This window comes from Fulmarus glacialis, unplaced genomic scaffold (assembly GCF_000690835.1).
Source record: "Fulmarus glacialis isolate BGI_N327 unplaced genomic scaffold, ASM69083v1 scaffold11267, whole genome shotgun sequence".
In the NCBI taxonomy this organism is placed as follows: domain Eukaryota; kingdom Metazoa; phylum Chordata; class Aves; order Procellariiformes; family Procellariidae; genus Fulmarus; species Fulmarus glacialis.
The window spans coordinates 72,679-83,848 of NW_009222621.1; the positions used below are offsets into that span (position 1 = coordinate 72,679).

An 11,170-nucleotide genomic window follows, 5' to 3' on the forward strand; every position below is an offset into this window, starting at 1 on the left:
CAAGGTATCTTAACATCTAGGTGCTTCCATTTATGCATCATCCCTGATACAAATGAGATGGCTCTTCCTCTTTAATCATCATTTCCCATCATTTTTACATGTGCACATTTCCCAAAAGCAATGGGGTGTATCCTGTTAGAAGACAGACATTCATGTTTGAAGAATATAACTCTTTGGATGAAGCTCTTTGTTAAGAGGAGAGTTGAGTTTATCTGAAACTGGTGACCATCTGGAAAAAAACCACCTTATTGTATGTAATTAGATTACCAAAGTGTGTGGAATGAAATGAATGAGTGATTTTAAAAACTTTTACAGTTGTTCTCCTCACTGTTTTTCTTATGAAATGCCGAATCATTCAGTCCATTGGAAAATTAATTAGAGTATGCATAGAGTATCTGCTACAGTTTTGAAGATAAATACCTTGGTTTTCCACTTGGAAACTTAATTTTCTGACCAGTAATTGCGTTGTTGCTTTTTTTCCTTCTAGGGTCGGATACCTGTTAAATGGATGGCCATAGAGTCCCTATTTGATCATATCTATACAACACAAAGTGATGTGTAAGTGTAAATTCTTGCATTCTTTATGGTTTATGTATTTGTTTAAGGAGATGAGGGAGGAAGCAGAAGAAGGTAGGTAGTAGCCAAAGCTGTTATTCTTACAAAGAGACATGAAGAACACAGCCTGGATGGCACCATAAGCTGGCAATGATACATAGTATTTTTGCTGTTGAATTAAATCTGAAGAAAAGATTATCAAGAGGTATTTAGGTACATAATTCCAGGATCTGTTCATGTGCCATGGTTGCCCTCGAATATACAGACACAAATTATTGGTCTTTGCTAAAGATAACGGTCATACCCAAACTTCCCAGTTCCTGTTCATCCCTTGTCTGTAACACCTGCTGGCAGATGAGGGATGGGGTGGGAAGAATGGAAGAAGAATTTAATGCCTGGCCTCACTCCTATTGAAATCAATGACAAAACTCCAATTAATTTTAATGACAGCCAGCTCAGACCTTAGGGGAATAGTCCAGTTCCAGTGCCAAGATGCAAGCTCATTTGCATGATGAGGGAAACAGAGATCCTGAAGATGGATATGCTCGTATCTCCGCCTGTGATGATGAGGTGGCAAAGCAACCACAGCTAAGCTGTTTTCACGTCTGATAAGCAAGGAGCCAGGCAGAGGAGCATTCGTACACATTTAACTCGGGATCAGACACTTTCATTTCTTTCTCTCTGGGATGAATGATGCTTGTGACTAGTCACCAGGCAGACACTGTAAAACTAAGTACTATTTATTTAGGAGAAAAACCTCTAAGGACTGGAAAAGCAGCAGTACCTATGCCTGATTTTCTGCTAGATAGCATTTTGGGTAGCATTTTGATACCTTCCAAGCTTCCCTTGAAAAAGAAGCTGACTAAAGTAATGTTTTCATTAAACTCAAATGGAGTAAAACATACCAATCTCGATGACATTTCACTTTGGGGGAAAACATTTTGATAATAGCAGTATGTGCAAATAGGAACCTTTTGATTTGCACTTCTAAAATTATTTGCATTCACTTTTTACTCTTCTCTCTGCAGGTCAGAGCAGTTTTAGTGAAATAAAATATTTTGCTTGCCTTGGAAATTCTTTACAAAATGAATTTCCACAATATTTTCATTCATTTTGTTTCACTTGGAGTAAGAAAAGGAAGAAGATTGGTATAATTCTCAGGAGAATGTCACTTTTACTTAGGTCTGCTTACATATTTTTCTGGGTCTCTTTTTATCCTCCTCAGAGTATCCATTGTGCTGACCTGCTTCTCTACAATGACTTTCCCCAGAGAATTGTTAAAATTCTTTTAAAAACTTCTTAGCATATTTTTAATTCCTTCATTTTCTACAAAACAGATTTGTCACTATGGTTTGGGGCCAGAACAGATTGTGTTGTCACGTAACTGCCTCTTCTTTGATTGTTGATTGATCTTCTGGATCCAATACCATTCCTCCCTGTTTGTTTTCCTGATGGGCTGCTATTAAGCCCAGGAGCCCATCTCTTGTACATGTGATACAATGCCATGCAGAGATTGCCCAGCTGGCGTCAAACAAGCTAGCTCAGAGCCCCGAGCAGCACGCTGGTGCTGTGCAGCTTTATTGCTTCCCAGATCTGGATTAGTATCTCTGTGTAAAGTCATGCTGATTTACCAGCTTTCTTGGAGATGCATCAGGTAGTCTCAACAGAGCATTGCATTGTGCTTTGAAAGTCCGCTTCAATACAATGGCATAAAAGGTCTAAATATCTGCCACACTTACACAGTGCCTTTGATTCACTGGTGAGGTCACCTTCACTATTCATGTCATTATACATGAAGTAATCTAAAAGTGTTGTATAGCAGCTCCTAATTTAGCCAGGTCCCTACAGAACAGTACCGAGACACACATGGAGAGTTGCGAAGCAAATACTCTCCAGCACTAGGTTCCACGAATGCCATTCCAACAGCAGCAAACTGATACATGAAGTACTTTTTTGCAGCACCGATTTGTTATTTTAGATAATTACACTCACTGAAAATATTATTTTATGAATATTCTTGCTGTTTGTGGTGATGCAATTATATTTTAGGTGAACATATATATTAATATACTCAACAACCATTCCAATATGCTCTTTTTTTCTGACACTCTGTGTTTCTATTTTCCAGCCCCTTCCTTCTAAAGCCCTTCTATATAGTTAGTGGTTAGCAGTGCTTAATAGCAGTACCACTTGCCAGCATTTACAAAATCCCTTTTTGCTTCAGAGGTCGATGACATCAGTGGAAAGCTAGCCTGCTGTCTTCCTCTTCACATTATCTTTTTCTTTCCTGGCTTTTTCTGATCACAGTTTTATTCAGCAATAAACATAGCACAATGGGAAATTTTTCATCTCCCATTTCTCCTCCCATAGTACTTAATTTGTATAATGATTTGAAAGCATTGCAGCATTCTACAGCATTCTGTTCTAATAGGCCCATTTACTAAACGACTTTAATTAAGAAATTACTCATCTGATCCCTCCTTTCATATTCTGTAAAATTCCTCTTAAGCAGAAGAGGTGGATTTTAAAAATAAAACCTGCCACTCTACAAAGTTTATTTGAATTAATCATGGGCAGAATTATAACCTGATGGCAGAGCATAATTGGCTTCAAAAAGGGTATGAGAAGTATATTAATAAAGTATATGAAAATGCTATAAATATTCATTAGCTTTCAAGAATGTGCAGAGTGATTAAAAATTAATTCAATGAATGGCATCAGGGAGAAAAACTGCAGCACACCACTTAAGACTGCATGAGACTCAGTTTGGCTTCTCTGCCCATTTTGGAAGTTTTACTGCTGTACTTTTGGGGCTACCATTGTTCTTTAAAATGTGAGAAGCACAGTTGGAATGTAGTCAGACAGGAGGTGAGGTTTGTGGCTAACATTTTGAGATGGAATTTTCAAAGGGAATTAGACACTGCTGTTTGGTTTGGCATTAGGTGTGTAACACTTCCTAAAATCTTCTTAAAAGTGGACTTTTCACAGAAATTACCCAATGATGAGAGCACAAAAGCTAACATTTGTCATAAATTGTATGTAATTTTTCTTCCAGATGCATCCCATTGAGTATCCCAGTTGAGTGAAACAGTGTTGGCTGGTTTCCTTCATTTTGAACATCCAAATTTTGGCAGTTCTGTCAGTTGAGCAGATTCAGAGTAATTTGTAGCTTCTTTGTGTCTCGAAAAATCCTTCCACTAAGGAAAGAAAAACATTTTTGCCTCTTTTCTCCTGGCCTGCCCTCCACAAATGGACTAATTTAATCTATCTAAATATTTCCAACCCATTGAGCAAGGTCTTTTTGTTTGAGCTTGTCAATAAAGTAGGATAAAAAAGTCACCATTTCTTCCGTTCCTTTCAGAGAACAGTTTCTTCTGTCTTCTGTTCTATGTTAAGCTGTATTTTAGGCATTTGGTATTTCCAGAATAAATTCTTTCCTCTTCTTTCATCAACTCTAAGAAGAAAATTAAGTCCAGAATCACTGAAATGGCCCAACAGACCAGCTGAAATCAACGGTGTTGCTTATGATTGAAATAAACACACTGTGCATATAAACAACCTCATAGTCAAGACCAGCAAACCAGTCCCTTGGTAACTGGTTGAGCCAGGCTGTGTAAATTTAGACAATTATTTCTGAATAGGACTATAAGGGCTAATTAGGGAGATTAGACTCCCTCTGTAGCCAAAGAAAAAAGAGAGGCACCTCCAGGAGCACTGTACAGAAGACGAACAAGCCTTTGAGCTAGGCCACCATGGGAAGGACTTTCTGCTGTATAAAGAAGATGGGCCTTCCCAGGATACAGTTAGCTTTTGTCAATTAACAAGAGAGAGGTATCCCTTATCTCTTCTGTCTTGGTTGCTAATCTTTTTAATGAACGGTATTTGGGAACAAGGATGGCCCTATATGCATCTGCATAGCCCCTCTGGCTCAGCAGTGTCTTGAATTTGGTTGGGTTCTCAAAACACCAGAAAGAGATTTGTTGGGTGAAAGCCACACTGAACTCTTGAACCCTACCACTCTAAATAAAAGCTCATTTTCTCTTTTTCAGATGGTCATTTGGAGTTCTGCTCTGGGAGATTGTAACTTTGGGAGGCAATCCCTACCCAGGTATTGCTCCTGAAAGACTCTTTAACCTCCTAAAAACAGGCTATAGAATGGAGAGACCAGAAAACTGCAGTGAAGAAATGTAAGTAGCTCTTGATCTGATTAAATTCATAAAACATCTCTTGAACAAATATATTAAAAAAAAAAGGTTTAAATAAATACCACATGAATACTATTCTGTATATCTCAGAGGTATAACCAAAATATGTAGTACTCAAAAGAATGTAATGAAATTAGTGAACAGTAAAGTGCAGGAAAAGAATTGCCAGATGAATGCTTGCAGCTACATCCAAAATATTTGTAGGATATCAAATAACAAACTTGCCAAACAATTAAAAGAGTCTGAATATTCAAAACTTTTGAGGGTGGGGTGAGGAGGAGATTTCATAAAACACAGTGCTAGCTGAAATATTCAAGAAAATGTTTCAGTACTTTTCTGCAAATGAGACAGATGTTCCAGCCACAGTCACTGTCTATTAGTTGTCCTGGTATTACATAGGAGAAAGGATACCTTGACCCAGAAATTTATACCCTAGAAGACACAAATTTTCTGTTACTTGATAAGCCCATGGCAATTTCTTTTCTATTTGGAGACAGTTAATATTTTATTGGCTGATTTATTAAAACACTCTCAGTGTGAAGTATCTTCTCTCTGTGGTTCTTCCACGGCATTTGGAGATGATTTTATGTTCAGCCTGCAAATCTGGTCATGGTCAGGTTTTTTTAGAAAGTTACCAGGCTATAATCACTATGACATCTCTTTTAACTGATTTTCAATATGCAGGATGCTTTGGCCACATCTGGGCTGAGGAAATAACAGTATAAATAATATGATTTTATTTTTTTTAATACTATGTACAGAGAAAAAACATTAAGGATTTCTGAATTTAGGGCAGCGAAGAAGTTTACAAGTGTCACTGGCAAATATCCTCTAGCAAATACTTAATATTTAATTTTTTTTGTTCGTTTCATCTCAATAGGGAATAAGACTTCATTCCTCAAACATGTGTTGTATCATTGATAATTATTAGGTTAGGCAAGCTGACCGTGTCCGAGTTTCTTTTTTTATTCAAGCCACATCATGGTTTTCTGACTGGTTTAGATTTTTTCTGTTTTACTCAGAAATTTTTCTGACAGCCTTTGAGACGCCACTTTAAGGACCATTTTTCTTCAATTGTATTCTCTGCTTCATCCAGTCAAGTATGAGAGAGATCATGGACAAGGGCAAAAAATGCAATGCTTTTCACTAGCTTGCTGTAGTTCTTGTAGCCAACTATTTCCACAGTTAGAGCACTTCTGTGATTAGATCACTTAGTCCTGAAAGCACTTGAGCTAGAAGAATAACATGAACAGCACAGGTTGGAGAGTTACGCATCCAGAACTTGGCCAATGTCTGTCTGATAGTAACTCAACTATAAAACTTTAATTCTGCTCCCTTTTGTTTCCATGCTGTATGCTATGGAAGGCAGTTGAAGACAGAATAAGAACAGATACAATCAAAATAACAGTAACAGAAGTAATCAAAAGAATGTTAGTTTGTGCAAATAGTCTTAGGTTAGGCTTCACTTTGAAGAAAAGTTTACAGAAACTTTACAGAATTTAAACAAATGAAGAACAAAATTCTACTTTCTGATATAACAGCAGAGTTTTCCAGGTTGAGAGATGCACATCAGTGATGACATACAAATTTCTTCAAAGTCATATGACAAAATTGATTAGAAATCTGGCATGCTGCCTACACACGAGGTGGCCCTTTGAGAAAGTGAAAATAATGAAAGAAACCTAGGACTACATTCCTTCAAGGACAGCCAAGTGCATCATCATTTAAACTCGTAAAGACTCATGAAAATAAAAGCCTGTTCTTGTGAATGTCAGTTATTGATTCAAGGGAATGTTTAACAGAACACACAACAAAAAGACTGATGTAGTTCTGGATGGCTTTCATGCCACAGTTTAACTTCAGTACTAAAATTACTTGAGCAGAAGCATGACCCACTTCTAACAATTTTTTTTTTTTTTCACCTTGCGGCGGGTCACAGGTACAACCTGATGTTGCGCTGTTGGAAGCAAGAACCCGATAAAAGACCAACATTTGCTGAGATCAGCAAGGAACTAGAGAAAATGATGGTGAAGAGTAGGGTAAGTGTGGGAAAGCATGAGTTTTTGAAAGTTTTTGTGATCATCTGAGTTTGAATATACAGAAGTAACGGTGAGGTTTTTTTGAAAGAAAAGTAATTTACTTTTCATCAAATTTTGAAGCATTTAAATATCTAGTTTCTTCCAAATGCATCCAGCTTTTTGAAAGCAGTAGTACTTCATATAGTGGCTTTGGTGACTTCAACCCTAAATGCAGATGAGTTATCCTTAATCTGTCTAGCTTCCTTAAATAAAAAAAAAATTTAAAAAGATTACTGTGAAAAGTTACTCCTAAATTGCGCTCCTGAATAAATAACCTTAGGAAGCCTAGAAGAATGCAGTATTTCCTTGAATCTGATCTTGTTATATGGTGATAGCAACAGAGATACGAAAGCTGTATGATTCCACCATCCTGAGTTACTTTAAAACTATTATAATCCTGTATAGATTTTCTTTGAATGAACAGATACTGAGGTTTAAAAATAAGTCCAAGTTGCATATATTTATAAAATGTATACATACCTACTTGCACATAAACACATAATTTAAAAAAAAAAAAATCTACTAGTTATGGGAAGGGGGGCAGTTACAAATGAAAAACAGAGGAAATACAGTGACAATTACCAGATTTGAGAATGTGATGGCATTTACATTGGGTGCAAAAAGGGCTAATAAACAAATGGGAACAATTTTGTTCAGAATGTGAATGTAAAAATAAGTTCTAAATTAAAAATGGCAAAGTGAAAGTTCTAGGCTGTACATTAAATCACTCTGCATTATCAACCACTAACTTACAGCTGCTGAGAATCAGTATGCCAACAACCTGCATGTCCAGTGACAGACTTATAATACAGAGGCTGGCAAGTTTTCTGAAATTTTCATCATAATTAAAACCAAAGCCAATCCAAAATAGAGCTCGACAAATTAGTCATTTTTCTTCTTGCCTTTCTGAATGAAAAATTCTGAAGATTTTTCAATGTATAAAATTGGGTAACTTTACTTTTTAAAGTTTAATTTCAGTAAATTTCCAAAGGAAAAGCCATTTTGAAAGGAAAAAAGGTATTTTAGGTTAGTTGAAAATGCTTCACATTTGTTTTTTGCATCAAAGCAATTCAGCAGCATAGATGAAAACCTATGAATTCTTATGGTTGACCTAAATATTTAGTTTTAGAACAGCAGCAGCAAAAGCTTTATTTGGCAATATTTACACAGCTAATTTTATGCATGATTATGTAATAGCTTTTGTAAAATGATGAGATCTGAGTACCTTCTCCTTTAAGCGCGCATATGTATCTATGTATGTATATATTTCAGGCATCATAGAAACTGAAGGTGAAACAAATCAGTTAGCACAGCCCTTTAACTTCTTGGTTATTTTACAGATGTGCAGAATTAAGTAAGGGAAGTATTAATATGTCTCTAGTATGTCTAGTGTTCTGGCAAATCAGATACTTCCAAAGATGCTATGGTTGCAGGAGCCTACGCAGGAGCTAGAGGTACTATCAAAAGACAAACACAGTGAGGTCTGTAGTTACTTGTTTTCAAGAAACCAGATGCCCATTTAGCCTTTACACCCAACCAGCAACACTGCCACGTACATTAACCCAGTTTTTTCTGTGTTCACTTCTTAGGACTACTTAGATCTTGCGGCTTCCACACCTTCTGATTCCTTACTTTATGATGATGGGCTCTCAGAAGAGGAGACACCACTCGTGGACTGTAATAATGCTCCCCTCCCTCGAACCCTCCCTTCCACATGGATTGAAAACAAACTCTATGGTAGAATTTCACATGCATTTACTAGATTCTAGCAACACAAAAAAAATGATTTTTCTTCTGCACTGTTCTCAGACTCTGTAACCCCATTACAGTGTTTCTTGTCTGAATGAAGCCAATCAAAATTTGCTTGGAAGCTTCTTTTGGGTTTTTTTGTTTGTTTGTTTTTTCTTTTGGTAAATGTCAAAGTTTGCATCAGGATCATCCTTTAGTCATTTTGCAGCTGTGTTTAAAATAAATGTTTTTAAAAGGATGTGAAAATAAGTAAAATGACTAGATATCATACAGTAAAAGAAAAAAAGATCAGGGAAGTATTCTCAGGGGAAATATAAAATGCTAATGAGTATCTAATTCAACTATCCTGTTGGGGGGGGCTAGGAACATTTAAAGTATGTTAGATTCTGCACCTCTAATTTAAGCAATAGACTTTTTATTTAAAATACTGGTTTTTGCCATAGGTCAATGATAGGACCCATCTGCAACATTTTTCATTTATCAAGATGGATTTCTAAATTTCAGCTGCTGTTAATGCATTCTGGATCCATAAGCTGAAATGTCTATTTAATGTATCATAGAATGAAACCAGAGTATTATATACAGAAGGTAGAAATACTGTATATAAGTATTATATACAGATTAAATCAATATGTAAGGTCCTTTGAAAATTGAATTAACAGTGGGCATTTTGAAAATACACTGAGCTGTTTTCACGTCCTTTGATTTACTATGAAAATGTCAGTACTAAACCTTGATTGAACGATGTAGCAAGTGTTTTTAAAAAGAACATATGCTTTCATATTGTGATGGTGAGATGGACAGTAAAAATGGTTCTTGCCAAAACTCCTACATTTTGTCTCCTGATTAAATATTTTACATGTTTTTAGATATTTACTAACATCACAGATGTTTTTTTCATTCTTCAAGCAGTATGACTTTTGAAAAGTTGGATCTTTTAGCTTAAAAGTTGCCATTAATACATGGCTTTGGGTCTATTTTTGATCTATACCCTAGCTATGATTTTCTTTAATAGGTTCCCCCAACTCACATTCACTTTGGGGCACTTAGTGGCTAGATTGTTAAAAGAATGCAGTAACGGAAAAAGTTGCCACTGAGGTTGATGGCAGACGCTGAATGCTTAATAAGCAACAAAATCAGATTTCTGTTTTTGAAAATCTTGACCTTGGTATGGTTCTCTGCTTGTACAGCTGGATCAACATGGTGCTAAGCACTCTGCTTCCATTTTGGTGATCACTTGTGCCTAAACTGAGAAGCAATTACTGGACTCAATGCAAATAATTACATGCCTGAAATACATGTTTAAATGCTGAATCAAGACTAGAGTGCTCAGGACTTTGTTGGACTTTACTCAGTTGTGCTCCTGGGATTTCCTAAAATTAAGCAGGGGATCTCTGGTGAGGGTGTGAGAGTGTCCCCAAAACCTCACTGAAGCCAAAGGAAAGGCACCATTTAAGTAAATGGAAATACTCTCAGTCATTGGAATGGACTTTGGATCCTGTCCCAAATAGGTTTATTAATTCTTGGGAGCACTTCCTGTACAGCAAGAACTTCCTTTTGCAAAGCAATATATTGCTACATGATTGTTAAAAAAGAAAATTATGGAAAGTTGAAGGCTCATCGGAAGAAAAATTATTAGCTTTTTATTATGCACATGTGCGTGCGCGCACGCAATTTTTTATCAAGTAAGCACTTTATTTTTTCAGGGTTTTTGCCTACATCTGAATTTGTGCTTCAGGGCTTTCGAAACATCATTTATGTGAATTGATTTGGGACAAAATCCAGTGGACTGGCTTAAAATACTGAAGGGAGTTTTGCCAAGGGCCTTACTGTCTGCACATGAAGTTATGGTTCTTCAGTGCAGAAAAAATTATCTGTTTTCATTTTTAGGCATGTCATACCCGAACTGGCCTGAGGAGAGCCCCGTTCCACTCACAAGATTCGATGGCACTAACTCTGTGTTTTCAAGATATGCAAATGATAGTGTATATGCTAACTGGATGGTTTCACACTCAGCGGCAAAATTTATGGACAAGTTTGATTGATAGCTAAAATTTTCTTTGTGAAAGGTAATGGACTCCTGAGGGGAACAAAGATGCAAAGAATAGAAAGTCCATTGGCTCGTTCTTTGTACTATCAACAACAAACTTTTAAATTGGCAAACCCTTTTATTGGTAGTTTCTGAAGTGTGTTACTCATGCTGAAGACTATAATTGGTGATTTCCCCTTTCAGAAAACATATCGAGCTGGATAAGAGTTGTAGTTCCAGTACTTCTTTCTAGATTGCCATTTTGCATATGGTTCCATTTGGCAACTTCTTACTGCAAATGGCCCCGCACTTCATTCTCGCTGTTTTTTTAACTAACCATCCTGTGTTACAGCTTTCTTGGATGGCAAAATGTACTTGAACTGCTACTTTTATAGTGGCTGTTAGCATACGACCACTTGATCTAAGCAGGAAGCACAAACTATATATGGAAGGGAGGGGGGAAGTATGCTCCCAAATTACTGAGCTTGCTATCAAACGAGAAGCGTTACGATGATGTTGGCACTAACGAATCCTGTATCTTGGTTTGGAAGCAA

The 11,170-nt window shown here is 36.7% G+C and overlaps 1 protein-coding gene across 1 annotated transcript in view; it reads left to right on the forward strand.

Annotated features, from left to right (window-relative positions):
* Window positions 1-8,720, forward strand: part of RET (ret proto-oncogene) — a 37,808-nt gene extending 29,088 nt beyond the window's left edge. Inside the window, exons 16-19 of the mRNA XM_009581510.1 lie at window positions 488-558; window positions 4,605-4,742; window positions 6,700-6,799; window positions 8,428-8,720. Of these exons, the coding sequence (XP_009579805.1) occupies window positions 488-558; window positions 4,605-4,742; window positions 6,700-6,799; window positions 8,428-8,607 (489 nt within the window). The 3' untranslated portion in view covers window positions 8,608-8,720. The remainder of the gene's footprint in view (window positions 1-487; window positions 559-4,604; window positions 4,743-6,699; window positions 6,800-8,427) is intronic.
* The last annotated feature ends 2,450 nt before the right edge of the window (window positions 8,721-11,170 follow it).